The sequence below is a fragment of the Chiloscyllium plagiosum genome, unplaced genomic scaffold (assembly GCF_037043375.1).
Source record: "Chiloscyllium plagiosum isolate Xiang-an unplaced genomic scaffold, Cpla_swu_hap1 HiC_scaffold_15, whole genome shotgun sequence".
Classification (NCBI taxonomy): Eukaryota; Metazoa; Chordata; class Chondrichthyes; order Orectolobiformes; family Hemiscylliidae; genus Chiloscyllium; species Chiloscyllium plagiosum.
The window spans coordinates 47,044,581-47,060,073 of NW_028270153.1; the positions used below are offsets into that span (position 1 = coordinate 47,044,581).

At 39.8% G+C, this 15,493-nt stretch overlaps 1 protein-coding gene across 1 annotated transcript in view; it reads right to left on the reverse strand.

Annotated features, from left to right (window-relative positions):
* Positions 1 to 15,493, reverse strand: part of atp9a (ATPase phospholipid transporting 9A) — a 187,617-nt gene that overhangs the window by 49,552 nt on the left and 122,572 nt on the right. Inside the window, exons 16-21 of the mRNA XM_043710245.2 lie at positions 13,792 to 13,884; positions 11,948 to 12,031; positions 9,601 to 9,771; positions 8,530 to 8,628; positions 7,175 to 7,264; positions 6,044 to 6,188 (exon numbers count right to left, since the gene is read on the reverse strand). Of these exons, the coding sequence (XP_043566180.1) occupies positions 6,044 to 6,188; positions 7,175 to 7,264; positions 8,530 to 8,628; positions 9,601 to 9,771; positions 11,948 to 12,031; positions 13,792 to 13,884 (682 nt within the window). The remainder of the gene's footprint in view (positions 1 to 6,043; positions 6,189 to 7,174; positions 7,265 to 8,529; positions 8,629 to 9,600; positions 9,772 to 11,947; positions 12,032 to 13,791; positions 13,885 to 15,493) is intronic.

Below are 15,493 nucleotides of genomic sequence, written 5' to 3' on the forward strand. Positions count from 1 at the left end.
AGAATCGTGTTATAGTTAATATAGGTAGAGAAAGTTCACTTTCCACAAATAATGGTCAAAATTCTTTAATCACGTTAAGGTCAATTTGCATTGAAGAAACATGCGTTATATCAGAACCGAACGCATTTCATCCAGTGTTGATGTTTTATTAACATAGACAGGCTATCCAACTGCTTTTATATCAATTTTGAGCTTTTGAAATGTGTGAACTACATTTCTTTTCACCATGGTCTGCTCAGCATTTCTTTCTTGGCAAAGACAGAGGCCATAGCCCCTGTTTCTCCTGTAAATCCCTTCCTTGTTCTCTAACCTCCAGCACTTCACCCCTTAACTATTTCTATGTCGAATGAAGACTTGTGAATTCCATTTCATGTCAGCTGCCATTCTCGTTTAAAATTCTCTCTTTGCTGCTCTGATATGCTTTTCAATTTCCTCCTGAATTTTGTATATTCAGCCTGGTTCTGTTATTGATCAGACGACATCCAAACATACATTCTCTTCTTCACCTTGAACTCCAACTCTTTTGTCAACCAGAGAGCTCTCATGTGTTTGCCCTAACTACGTCCTCTTTAAGGGAATCCATTGTTCAGTTCATTTTGCCTGCCATTCCTTTGATTCCAGTTCATTTGACTCTTATCCATTTTTAACTCTTTGAAGTTGGCTTTCTCTCTGTTATTTATTTGGATTGTTCCTTGTCCTTTTCCATAACCAATCTAAATCTTATGAAACAATGATCAATAACTCACAAACATTTCCCTAGTGACACTTGATCTACTTGACTCACCACATTTCCAAGAACCAGGTCCAACAATGCCTCCTTTCTGTTTGGATTAGAAACATATCCTATAGAAAATTCAACTCAACACACTCTCAGAATTCTTGCCCTTGTCCATATTTTAAACAACTATCCCTGTCTATACTCAGATATAGAATGTCCTCCATTGTAATAATTCTACATATTTCTAACTTCTACGCAAATTTGTCACTCTACATCTTTCCCACTAATTGGCGGCCGATAAATTACACCAAGTGATGTCACTGCACTTTATTTCTTCTTTAGCTCCAGCCAAAGAGAGTCTGTCCTTGATCTCTCTGCTCTGGGACATCCTCTCTCTCCAGCACTGCAGTGTCTCCTTAATCAGTACTGCCATCCCTCCCCCTTTAATTTCTGTCCTTGTATCCTGACCTTGTATCCAGGAATATTTAACAACCACTGTTGCTTTACTTTGTGCCAAGTTTCTGTTAGATTCACTTTTACTCTAAACCCACATAATAACTTTCACAATTTCCTTTTGCAGTGCTATCTATATCTCCAGGTATACTGTGGACCTTGGCATCTAATACTACCTTCTTGATACCATACCCTTACCAAACTAATTTAAACATTCCCCAATAGAGGAAGCAAATTGCTCTGTTCAGATGCACCCTCTATATATCTCATCTACTTCAGAGGTGGTCCCAGAAATTTGTCTTTCCAGCTACACATTGTCTGCTTTAATCATCCAATTCTTATCGTCATTTGCAAGTCGTATCAAGAGTACTCTGGAAAGGACTAATACTGAAGTCCTCCTTGCTGATCTTCTACCTGGCTCCCTAAATTCAGCCTGCAGGAACATCTCCCTCTTTTAAGCTATGTTTTTGACACCAATGTGGACCATGGCTGTTTATTCATGCCTCCTGAAGGTACTCTGCTTCAATTCAGTGATATCCTTGACCTTGCCATTTGAGACAAAAAAAAATTGGGGGAACAGGGTTTAAAATGTTACGGAAAAGGAAAATTAACAGTCTTAGGGAAAACCTCAGTGAGTTGTAAAGGAATCTAGGAGAAAGTGAGGACTGCAGATGCTGAGATCAAAGTCAACAGTGGAAACCTGATGAAGGGCTTATGCCCGAAATATCGATTCTCCTGCTCCTTGGGTGTTGCCTGACCTGCCATGCTTTTCCAACACCACACTGTAAAGAAATCTAACCCAGGTAGATTAGATTCAAATTAGCAGGCAAAACAGACATTGAAAATAATGGGAGATTCCAAAGAGGATGCAGTTCACATATTTTGAGTAGATACTGCCACAGACAAGTCATAGATTTCAAGTGGTTTGCAAACGAAGTCAGTCAATTTGATATGAGGAAGAAAAGACACACAGCGAATGGTTCAGGTCTGACTGGATGTGTGGTGAATATAGGTTCAAGTGAGGCTTAGATGGCTATTAAAACAAACATTTGGGAGAGAAAAGGGTGGCAGAGTAGCACTAAGTCACGCTACTCAGGTGGACAGTTGCTACATGATGGGCCGGGACAGTTGTATACTAGTTATGTTCCAAACAGTTCTGTACCATGACAATTCTGTGATCATGTGGTGTGAGGGGAAGGGTATCCAAAGCTAGTGATCCAGGATGATTAAAGAATGTGGTTACAATGAGACAGAAGGAGGTTTATGACAAACGTATGCTTCATAATACAACAGGAAATACATATTCTAAGAAAGGAGTAAGGGATAAAAGAAAAATTCTGAGAATAGATTATGCCAAGATAAGAAGGAAATCTAAGAGTCTTTTATATAAATACAAAGAGTAAGGGGTTATCAGAAGTGGGTGGGAAAGATTAGGAACCAAGAGGAAGTACTCAAATGAAGACTGGAGTCATGGCCAAAGCACTAAATGATTATTGTGCATTTTAAAATAAAAGGTGGCATTGTTAAAGGAAGAGACAGTTGAACCTAATATTGTCATGTTTGACTAATGTGATTCAAGTTATCAGGGGAGGTTGAATGTAGCAGTAGTTGAAGTTATTTAGATAAACTTTCACAAGGCAGTAGAGCAAATGACCACACAATAGGTTTACACTCAAGGATAATGTCCTATAATCAAAACAGCAGCATGGATACTCAGTTGGTTAAGGAACAGAAAGCAGAGAGTTACTTAAAAATTTGGCAGTCTTCAAGGTAGAAAAGTCACTGCCCATCTAAAGGTGTAAGGTTGAAAATTGCAGAGGCACCGGTCATAATATTCCTGTAAAGTTGTTTTTCTCTAGTAAGAGAAAATAATATAGTAATGTTTCCAAGAGTCAGTACCTCGGACCACTGCTCTTTTTGAGGAACATTAATGACATTGACTTGGGGATTGAGAACTCGAGCCCACAGTTTACATTTGGCAAACTCAAATGTAGCAAAAAGGAGAATAGCAACAGAATCCCAGAGGACATAGGGAGACTGGTAAAATGGGCAGGAACAATGACAGATGAAACTAATGTAAAACATGAAGCGATGCATTTCATATGAAGAATGAAGAGAAGCGGATGAACTAAATGGTATGATTTTAAAATGTGTACACAGAACATAGAAATTACAACACAATACAGGCGCTTTGACTCTTTATATTGCACCAACCTGTGGAACCAATCTAAAGCCCATCTATCCTACACTATTCCACTTTCATCTATATGTTTATCCAATGACATTAAAAGTTGTCGAGTTTACTATTGTTGCAGGCAGTGCGTTCCATGCCCCTACTACTGAGTACAGGAGCAAAGCGACCAGAGGATGGGCCTGCACAATGGCTCAGTGGTTAGCACTACTGCCTCACAGCGCCAGGGACCTGGGTTTGATTCCACCCAGGGCCAACTGTCTGTGCAGAGTTTGCACATTCTCCCCATGTCTTTGTGGATTTCCTCCAGGTGCTCCAGTATTCTTTCACAGTCCAAAGAAGTTCAAGTTAGGTGGATTGACGATGCTAAATTGCCCTGTAGTATCCAGGAATACACAGGTTAGATGGGAAATATAGGGTAGGGATGGGTCTGTGTGTGATGCTCTTTGGAGGGTCAATGTGGACTTTTTGGGCTGAATGGCCTGTTTCCACACTGCAGGGATTCTATGGAAATTGTAGAAGATTGTAGGACAAGGTGAGACAAGTGTTAAAAGTATATAGTTACCTAACCTCATGCATAGAACACAAAAGAAAGGAAGTTGCGCAAAACAGTTATAACTCACTGCTTTGTCCTTTGCTCTAGTAGTCTATCTATATCTGGGCACCACACTTTAGGAGGCATGACAAGGATTTAGTGAGGCTACAGAAGAAATTCACTGCAATAATTCAAAGAATTGGGGTTAGTTATGTAGATAGATTGGATAAGCAAGGGTTTTCTCCTCAAAGCACGGAAGGTCGTCTTTTTTGCACCACCACACATCACTCTGCTATTGCCTCAGAACCAACAAGAATTATCAGCTCCACATTGGAACTTACAATTCTAGCAAGATATATTAACTGTGCCTCTTCTACTTCCACTAACACAACTTGCAGTGATTTATTCCTGGGAACTATTACTTCTTACTGCTACTTCCACTCCATTTTCTAGCTGACAATCCATCCTGCTCTCTGACCACTGTCTGAGGTTAGAATTGACAATTATTCTGACCCTGCACTGAGCTTCTGATCCCATGTCCTCTCCATCCATTTTCACTTCTTGTCATTGCTTTCTGCACCCATGTCAGCACATCTGATGCTGAACCATATGCCCATGTCTTGGATATCTCTGAACTATTTCAATGATCAGGTTACCATCCGTAAAATTCAGCTCATCCAAAACTCTGGCACCTATATCCTAACTCACATTGAATTCTGTTCATCAATCATGTTAACACTTGCTGGCCTACATGTGTTCTCAGTTTGAAGGCACTATGTTAATGCAAAGGACTATTGTTGGCGAGGGCCCAAGCTTCAATTCCTGAGGTAGTGGTTTCCAGTCCAGGGGACTGTTGGATTAGTTGTGAAGTCTCTATGGAAGTAGTACCTTTCAAGAAAAGATCAATTTCCTTTTTCATGTACTACATGTCTATTTACTGGCTTGAAAAATGATCAATTGTTACTAGAATTCACAAATTTAATAGGAAAGTGCTCCTTTTGTTCCCGATATTGCATTAATTGTCTGGTTGGTAATTCATGATGCAGCTTGGACAAATCTGCAGAACTAACAGCTTTAAAAAGTTTGGTACAAAGGGACCAAATTCAATGAATTGCACTGGATTAAAATTTTGGTTTCAGCAAGCATCTTTGAACTAAAGAAAGCAGTGCAAATGTTTGCCACAAATATTTTAAATCAGGTAATAATCAGAAAGAAGCAAAGAAAAATCTCTGTAGAGAAGGAAGCCAGTTAGCATAACATACCTATGCCAGCCAAAGACAAAGGAATCTAGCTGAACCTCTGCAGGTTCTCGTCCATGCCCTGGGAGGTATTGGCATTTCAAGTACATATCCAATCTTTTTTTTTAAAGTACGTAAACTACTTCTAACTTAATCAGCCTTTCAGGTACAGAGTTCCAGAGCACACCAGCCTCTGGATGAAATCATTCCTCCTCAACTACCTCCTATTCCTCCTGGCAATTGTCCTCCTGGCAATTGTTTTAAACCTACACCCCTGGTAACTGAACTCTATGTTAAAGGAGACAAAAGCTTCTTATTCTCTCATGTTATACATTTCTCCTTGGCCTCCTTTGTTGCTCAGAAAACACCACCAGCCTATTCAATCCTTCCTCATAGTTGAAATTCCCCATTTCTGGCAATTTCCCCATAAATTGCCTCCAATCTCCCTTTATTGCAATCACATCCTGTAATTCAGTGCCCAGAATTGTAATGGTGCTTCTTTTTGTGGTCTTCACTTTTTTTTTCAGAAGTGTAATTTTTGCAATGCTGAATTTTTAATTTTTCATACACTGTCTAATTTATTGTGGTTGTGGGATCTTATTACAATACAGTCAGCTAAAACTAATCCATGAAATAGGGTGTACAGTTAGAGATATTTTCAGTTACAGAATGAGCTTAGTCGCAGATGATTACGCCGCCATATAACTAATCACAGACCACAGCATGATGTATAATAAAGCACAGAAAGTGACAGGAAGAGAGCACGAGAAAGAAAGCAAGACAGAAAACAGGAGAAAGAGAATGAACACAATGCAACAATGTGCTTTTCGTGGTTTCGACATTCACTTCTAAACATGTAGCTCACAGTGGAAAACAATAATGATGCAAGGAGGTTTGTGGTTTCTCACCTACTGCACATGTTAATTTCCGAGTCCTCTGCTGCAACAGGCGTATGATTTGTGCTTTCTGTGTAGGAGCACATCGACAGCACACTACAGCAGGGCACTGACAGGCCAGCTCCATGAACTCATACTCATAGAACTTCAGGCACACCTACAACAGAGTAAAAATAAGGGAGATGATCCCAACTGTAACATATTCAACATGTGTTAGATTGTACGCAGAGTAACAGTGAACACACAGCTCTGTTCTCAGCAAATCAATAGGACCTCCTAGTAAAAACTGAATCACAATCATAGTTTCACTAATGAACAATCCAGTTTTATGTCAAAGGCCTTCAGGACTTGCACAGCCAAACACACAGTTCCCACCTCATTTCATGTTAAAGCCTCCCATGGCCAAACTGTTTCACACATTTTGATGAAGTAGCAATGATGAGCTGACAAACTGGCTGGTTGATATCAGTGCTCCTCAAACGGTGAGACATAGCTTGACTTTTGAAGATTTAAGACTACTACACCTTCAGCATGCGCATACAAATTATGTTATGATGCTGCTGTAGGACACTGTGACACATTCTTTCTTCCTCTTGTTTTATTCCCAGAGTGAAAAGAGGCTCCACCATCAAACTACAACCACTTTCCCAGAGATATCTCTGACTGCTTGTTGGAAACTCAGTGTAGCAAAAAAAGTTGAAAACTTCTAAGTAATCTTTTTACTGGGCTCTCACATTGAAATTCCACACACTGCCCAGTCCCCTATTGATCTTGAATTTATCTGGCTGATTAGATGGCTTAGTGCTAGGTACTTAATGTCTAAATTAGATCACTGGGACTTCATTGGTGGAACTGAGCAGGACTGAAGAAAAGCCATTTCAAGTTGTATGCATAGGAGGGAACAGCACTAAGCTTTACTAAAATCACGTACAATCTCCAGACTCAAACATAATGTCTTTTTTTAAGTCAAACAGCACCTGTAAATTTACATCAACACAAGAGGTCATGCTTTCTGGGCAGTAGGAGCTAAAAAGAAGAAAATTAGGCAAAAGTAATTGATTCACCAAAATCATAATAAACCCACTTGACCAATAATGTCATAACCCTGAGCAATTAAACAAAAAAAAGGACACAAATACTCACTTCCAGTGAGTCACCGGATATGACCAATGCACAATCATGTTTCCTTCTGAAAGCATTAAGCTCTAAGTGAGCTTCTCCTCGATTCGTTATCTGAAAATAAATGCATCAGTAACAGACTAATGTCTGAAATACTCACAGTCAATACGCAACCATGAAAAAGAAAATTTGATAATTGTCATGAAAAATTGTTAGAACTATATTCTGGCAGGATTTAATACCACCAGGAAAAGGTTGCAGAGAAAGAGAATTGACCAGAACAAAATCCATTTAGAGGAAATACAGTTTTATCTTTATTTAAATACTTACATTTGTGATTCAATATACATGTCAAATGTAAATATCTCTACAGAATGAACAAAAGACAAGCCAACTATTTAGCACAGAACTGACAAAACATGTTTCAACCTTGTTGCAACATTGTTTCCTTGAAGACTGAGCTAATGTTCTCTTATTAAACTGAGTACAATTCAGTTCAAGTAACAGACAAACTACAAAGTATTATTGGGAACAAACAGGAAAGAAAGAAAAAGCAGCTTTCTTTTTCAAGTGCCGGTGGCCAGTTTCTTCTCTGTAATATTTGCAGCAATTGAAAATTTTAAAAAAGCTGGACACTTTAAAAAAGTTAGATTCTTAAAACAAGGATTGTGAGTAATGTTGAGTTTTTTTCCCTTGCTCCAAACTAGATGGTTACACACTAAAAATAAACCCATTGTATTTGAACAGTGAGCCCTGCGTTGGTGGCTCAGTGGGTCATTGCATCACCTATTTCTTGATTGAGGCCACACTCATTTCAACTAATTGTAGGTAATTGTTGAAATGTAGCTCGTTTTTAGTGCTGACTGAAGTATATCAGCAATTACACAGTGGAGTGAAACTGGAATCTACAATCTTGGAGTTCAAATGAATGGGCTTAAGTTTTCAGACAAGGCATCAGTGAGGGACAATTTGTCTTTACAACCCTTTACCTGGCAATGGAGGAAAAGGGTAGATGTTGTAAGAAAAATCAACCTGTAATTGCTATCTGTTGAGTCCTATGGATAGGCCAAGTAATAATATTTTGTTTATTGAATTGTCAGACATAGCTTGGTTGACAGATAAAGTATGATTCATTGAGCAGTGGATTTGGGGTACCTGTGATTTTCTATAGATTTATACACTGTGAAGAATAGCATCTTCAGAAGTTAAAGAGTTTTGAATCCTGCTTTATCCCCTCAAATATTTGCAAATGCATTTGATAGAAGAAAGTATAATCATTTTGAAAGGTGCTCTTAGTATTTAAGATGAAGAACTTAGTACCATGCAAATAAATGGGGATCCAGTGGTGGCAGTGACAAAATCATGGTGGAAACACTTACAGTTCGGAAGATGTGAATGTCTTGGTTCCTGGTTACTAGATGTGCATTTTTTGCTGTACAAGTTGCTGTTTCAAGTTTGTCCCCAGTGAGCATCCATACCTAGAAGAAGCAGTAATAGCATAACTAGCGCTATGAGCAGTGCCTACAATGATGTAAAATGGCATAGAATCTAAACTGGAATAAAAAAAATTGGGAAACAAAACTGGATCGACAATGATCTGAACACTAAACAAATTAGGGTGCTACAGGAAAGAGGCAGGGAGTGAGACTAGCTGAATTGTTTTAATGCTTGCTCCCAGCAAGAGCAATGGGCCAAACATTCTGTCTGTGATGTAACCATTACTGCCTCTTTTGTATTAAGGCATAAAAACTAAGAAAATACCAAGTATTCTGAAGTCCAAGTAAAGCTTCACCAATAAGGCAGTCTCAGACTAATCGGAGATTCTAGAGTACAGTGTATCCTCAACTTTAGTCCTTTACTTTTAGATTATAGAATGATTGCGGCAGTCTGCCAAGTCCACACCAGCTGTATGCATGAGCAATCCAGCTAGTACTATTGTATTGTCCTTTACCTGTTGCTATGCCAAAAACTAGATTTCACTTAGTAGCTAATTCCCTTTTGAAAGATTTGATTGGATTTTCCGCCATCATCCTTTCAGGCATGATGCCCCAGATCATCACCATTCTCTCAATGTAAAAATGACTTTCCTCAGACATCGTTGGTTCTTTTGACAATCACCTCGAATCTGTGCATTGTGATTATCAACTGTTTTGTCAAAGAAAATTTCATCCTTATCTTTCCAGTCTAGGGTCCTATGATTTTCCCACGTGCACTTCTCTGCTCTAAGAGGAAACAACGCCAGCCTCTCCAATCCATCCACATGAAACCTCTCAGCCCTGAAGCCATTGTGGTCAGTTGTTTTTCCTGCGCCCTTTTTTTGGCCTTCACTGACCAAAAATACACACGTTTAAGGCAACAACAAATATGGTTTCAGAATAACAGTCTAAATTAGTCACTTTTGTTAGTCATCCATGGCAGAACCTTGGCTCTGCTGTCCACTGGCTTCTTACCTTTATCCCAGCATTTCTCAACATCTCTAAGGTAGGTCTGACATCAACTTGTAGCTGGTCCTCCACGCCAGTCAGACAAAGGAGCTCCATTTCCATCTCCAAACTCTCAATCACAGTTGCCACTTTCAATGATCGATCGTGTACACTTAGTTTTGCTTGATTGTAACGAGTCTGAAGAAGAGACATTTTTAACCATTCGTTCCAACCCACAATATTCTTACCAGGTAATTTTTGCCACAACTTAGGCTAATGAATGAGAGAGGTTACAGTAGTTTTAAAAGAAACACTATTTGGTTTTCTTTCAAAATGCTTGCCCCTTTGACATACCATAGTTCCACTCGTGCCCTTTGGTACCTTACTAAATGGCCAAACTAATGGGTTGTAAATCCCCAATGAAATCCCACTGTCTGGAGTACCTCATCTCCTGGGATAAAGCCCACTGCTGCAGTAGTGGGTATGTTCGCCGAGCTGTGAAGTTGATTTGCAGATGTTTCGTCTCCTGTCTAAGTGGTATCTTCAGTGCTTTGGAGCCTCCAGTGAAGCTCTGTTCTGCTGTCTCTTCTGGAATTCGTTTGGTTCCATTCCTGCTGCGTCCAGTTGCCTGTTCCAATTGTTCATTGCAGTGGTCAGTATATTGGGTCGAGGTCAATGTGTTTGTTGATGGAGCCTATGAATGAGTGCCATGCTTCTAGAAATTCTCTGGCTGTCCTCTGTTTAGCTTGTCTACGATTATTGTGTTGTCCCAGTTGAATTTCTGGTCCTGGTCATATGTATATATGACTACGAGAGACAGCTGGTCGTGGTGTTTAGTGGCTAGTTGGTGTTCATGAATGCCGATGGATGGTTGTCTGTTTGCCCTATATAGTATTTTGTGCAGTCTCTGCTTGGAATCTGCCTTACACATGATGGATATTGGGTATTTTGTTCTATTGAGTTGTTGCCTGACCGTACCTGTCGGTTTATGGGCTGTCATGAATCCCAGTGGTTGGACAGGTCTGCCTGTTAGTTCCGAGATGTTTTTTCTATAAGGTGGAGTGGTTAGTGAGTTAGGTCGTGGCTTGATCTTGTCGCATTGTCTGTCTGCCAGGCATCTGCGGAGGAGGTTGCAGGGATATCCATTCTTGGCACATACTCTGTACAGGTGTTATTGTTCTTCTCTTCATAGGTTGAGAGTGTTGCAGTGTGTTGTAGCCCTTTTGAACAGGGTACTAATGCAGCTTCTCGTGTGGTTAGGTGGTTGCTGTTGTAGTTCAGGACCTGGTCCATGCCTGTGGCTTTTCTGCAAACCTCTGTTGTGTATTCACTGTTCTGTGTTCTTTCTACCATCACATCCAGGAATGGGAGTCGGTTGTTAGTATCCTCTTCTCTCATAAATTTGATCCCTGTGAGCATGGTGTTGATAATCCAATGTTTGTTCTCGATCTGTGTTCTCAACCACCTAAGTGCTACCTATGATAGGCGGCTCCAAAGCACTGAAGATGTCACCTAGACAGGGGATAAAACATCTACAAATCAACTTCCCAGTTCAGCGAACATACCCACAACGACGGCAACTGGCACCTGAGCTACAAAACTTTACGCAAATCTTGAATAAAGCATACGATTCAGCAATCCCCATTCTGAGTCAAGCATGTAGTGCTGGAAAAGCACAGGTCAGGCAGCATCCGAGGAGCAGGACGATCGACGTTTCAGGCAAAAGCCCTTCATCAGGAAATCCCCACTCCAAGGCTATCCAGCTATTCTGAATGAAGGTCTCAGAGCTTGCAAGTTTGCAATTATAATTCACCACTCTCTCTCTCTCTCTCTCATACATATCCCCCTTATATTTCTTTGCATAATTATAATGGAGTTCAAATGATTTTGAAATTCTTTTGCATTAATGACATCACATAATACTCAAACTAAACCAGAAACAAAACAAAGGGTTACACAGTGAAATCTCACCTATTCAAAGATCACCTCTGCCCTGGCTTCCCGTTCCTCCAAGGTGCCAATGGACCCATGTGGGACCTGGGATAATTATGCTAATTCACCCCACCCTCAGAACAGTTCTGGCCATAATTATCCGAGTCTTGAAAGCGCATAACAGTGTGGAAACCATCATAGTAAGCCATCATTGACCCTCAGCTTCATATTTCTACATTCCCCATAGTGCCTTCTAGAAAGCTTTCAGGAATTGGAAAATAGATTGATCACCTTTTCCTCTACCTATCTCAGGACAGACAGTTTAGCTCTTAAATTATGAACCTGCACAAATTGAGATCAAACTTGGCACCATCCTAACTCACTGAATAAACTGGTTAGGAAATGTTTTGATAAGAAAATATGCAAATAGAGATTAAGTTACCTCAAAATCCTGGTATTGCTCTTCTGTCAGGGACTTTTTAGCAACAACCAACACTCGAAGTCCTTCTCTAGCCATGTTGCCACACTGTCAGAATGTCAGAAATAAGTCAGCCCATTAATTAGCTTTCTGACAGATTAGTTTATATACACACATGGCATGGGATTCCTAATAAAACATCCTATTCAAATAGCATGCATTTTATTTTGAGACAATTGACATATCATATGGCCTCTAATTATTCACTGTCTATTTCCCATGTACATCACCTCATCTACATTTATTCGAACTCAAATAAATAAATGAACAAATTATAATTGCATTTACTTGAAAGAATACTTTACAGGAGCAGGATTCAACACAAGCAAAAGTTAGATATTACTGAAGTTTTGCTCTTGCCAGGCTTCACTAGCTCTTTCCAAACCGCATGTGCTAAAAATGTTTCTGTGCTCGGTGTTCATTCAAAAAAATAAAACTCTTGCTCCTCACTAAGTAGGAGGTTTGTGAATTTGACTTTGAGAGATACAAGGGCCAATGCTACAACAAGGGGCAGATATGGGATGTGATGAGCAACTGGATCATATCACAGGGCTACATGAGGCTGGTGAAAGTTTGGTCTCACGTTTCATTAAGTGTTGGGTTGAGAGTCTTCCACCTTGACCGAGTGGAGACTGCTAGCCAATGGGCAGGGGGCAGATTTTGAGCAAAGGGTGGCAGCTGCTAGAACTCAATCGGACAGTCCTCGGCATGAAGTAAACGCTGTGTCTGGGCTGAACTGCAAATACAGGTTGGAGGAATAAAGATTGTGGCATGGCTGGAAACAAAGATCTCCTTGAGACCTAAAAGATGACTGTGTTTCTGATCTACTGCAAGAAAATCAAGAAAAAGATTAGTCCTCATTAATAAGCAGTCATTTATTGTAAAGTTTCATTGTGAAGAATGTTCCAGCAGACTTCAACATCATGTGTGTGGAAAACATATGCCTGTACAGCCAAGTACATGTTAGAGGGTGAAAGAATGGGTTTCAAGGTGATTTAAAAAGTGACAGAGTGTACGGAGTTTCAGAAGGAGATAAAAGTCCTGAACATATAGAAAACTCTGTCCAAGTTAAAGATCTCATTGGCCATCTGTTTCATAGAATAGAATTCCTCTAGTGGGGAAGTAGGCCATTCGGCTCAACAAGTCCTTATTGACCCTTTGAAGGACATCCCTCCCAAGGCCCATCCTGTCCCTGTAACCTTGCATTTCCGACGGCTAATCCACCTAGTCTGCACATCCCTCGACACTCTGGGCAGTTTAGCATGGCCAATCCACCTAACCTGCACATCTTTGGACTGAGAGAGGAAACCGGAGCACCCGGAGGAACCCCACGCAAGCACAGAGTGAATGTGCAAATTCCACACAGACAGTCGCCCGAGGGTGGAATTGAACCCAGGTCCCTGGTGCTGTGAGGCAGCGGTGCTGACCACTGAACCACCATGCTGCCACCAACCATACACATAAGGTGCCATGATATCCAAGCTTTTGCCTATTTATGAGGTCCATACCAGATTGCTTACATTCCTCCAATACCTCCAGACACCAGGAAGAGAGAGGTCATTGGCTATGAACAGTGTGATCTTGACTACCCTATTCTCATCAGGTGTAGGGTTTAATGTTAGGGTTGCAAAATTAGCAGCCCATCTTTATAAATAATAAAATCAAGACAGCATATACAGTGGTCATTTCTGTATTGATTTCAAAAATGTATTAGAGGATATTAGTGCTGAAGTCCAGAGGGGTGCAGCCACTGGTGGACCTGATCTTTTGAATAAATGAACAAAATAAAAAGGGGGAACATGACATACCTCTTCTTCAAGCCAATCATTGTACTGAACAATTCCCATCATGACCACATCAGCCCCTTTCATGTAGAAGGTAATCTCTCCTGTAGATTCATCCTAGAGAAGAACACAATTGCAAGAAAGAGGAACAGTTCAATTATTCTGTTCAAAATCCTATAGGATAATGCAAATGATCTACACTTATGTTTTGATTCATCTCAACCTTAGCCAATGAATGGTCACCATCTCAGATTACTAATCATTACAAAAAGTAACTTTCACTTATTCCACTACTTCAATGTTAGAAATGTTCCAACATGCTCCGACAGCACATTTATGGAAAATTCATCTGCATGCCTACACAGCAAAATACAAAGCTTAGGAGGAGTAATAGGATGGGCTTCAATTTGATTTAAAGAGAGATAGAGAGAGAGTACAGAGTTTAAGAAATATTAAAAAACTGTGAATTTATTTTAAATCACTGCCCAAGTTAGCAGACATCATTGGTCATCTGTTTGTGAAACCTAAAACCATGTATTTTTGATCGCAAACAGAAGACAACCATTTGCCAAAGCACATCAAAGGATTTCTCGAGGGAGAATTCACAAAAAAAAAAATCACATCTCAGCTTTTCCTCAGGAAATGCTGTATGAGGAGATGAAACACAATTGGAATTTACTTTTGTTACTTTATAATGAAGGATCCTAGAAACTGTCCTTCAGTGATTACTCCAGCTCATTTTCAGAGCTTGCTGACTTTACTTTGTTTCACGCTGACCTGTCTGTGCACAAATACCCTTCTAGTATTCTATGTCCTGATATGTAGCCCACCGAATTTCTTATAAAACAGGGCACCAAGCTTACATGATTTCACTGCAAAATTAAATGCTCACAAATGACAGTTTTGTTTCAGCTTGACATAATTAGCACCCTTCAATTTACTTCAAACCTTAAAGTGCATCCAGCAGGTTTAACTTCAATACACAATGCATTTTAATTTTTCTATAAAATGAGGTAAACACACCAGTGAAAAGGCAACTAAATCCTTTCAAATTTCCACAGATAGTTCTAAACAAGCCCTGCTATAAAATCACTCACTTCAGAGGAATTACTGCAGTGGCATTGGACAGCTGTATGGTCCATCTTTACATGTGGAAAATTGCTTATTGTTGTAGGTTTAATAAATTCAAGCTCAGCTGACATCTTGTTAAAGTCATTCTTTACTTTTACACAACAGACTGGCTAAATTAACAATTGATGACTTCTCAAGATGGTTGGAGTTGGCTAAACTGGTTGGTTTGGATGTACTGCTCATGGATCAAGAAGTGAAATGCAGTTAAACATGAATAGTACTAACTGAGCTTATAAATACAAAATACAAAGCTGGACTTCCTGTCTCATTTGAAGCAACCATAAGGTTTACAAATACTGATGCAGTATCTGCAGGCAATGCATGTTAGCATTCCCCGGGCAAGTTCAGCAGGAGGTTGTAACTTTCTCAAATGATCCAGACTGTAGCTTAGGCCTTTGTAACCTCAGCGTGTATAAGACAGCTGAAGAAAAAAGGAACAAACTAGAGAAAGAATCATCATCATCATCAGCTAAACAACAGGCAGCTGCAAACAGAGATGTGTAACAACAACATTACATTTAGCGTGACATGATAGGATAGTAAAGTTAAACATGGTCTGTGAAACATCTATAATAGTGTGTTCTGAGGTATACAC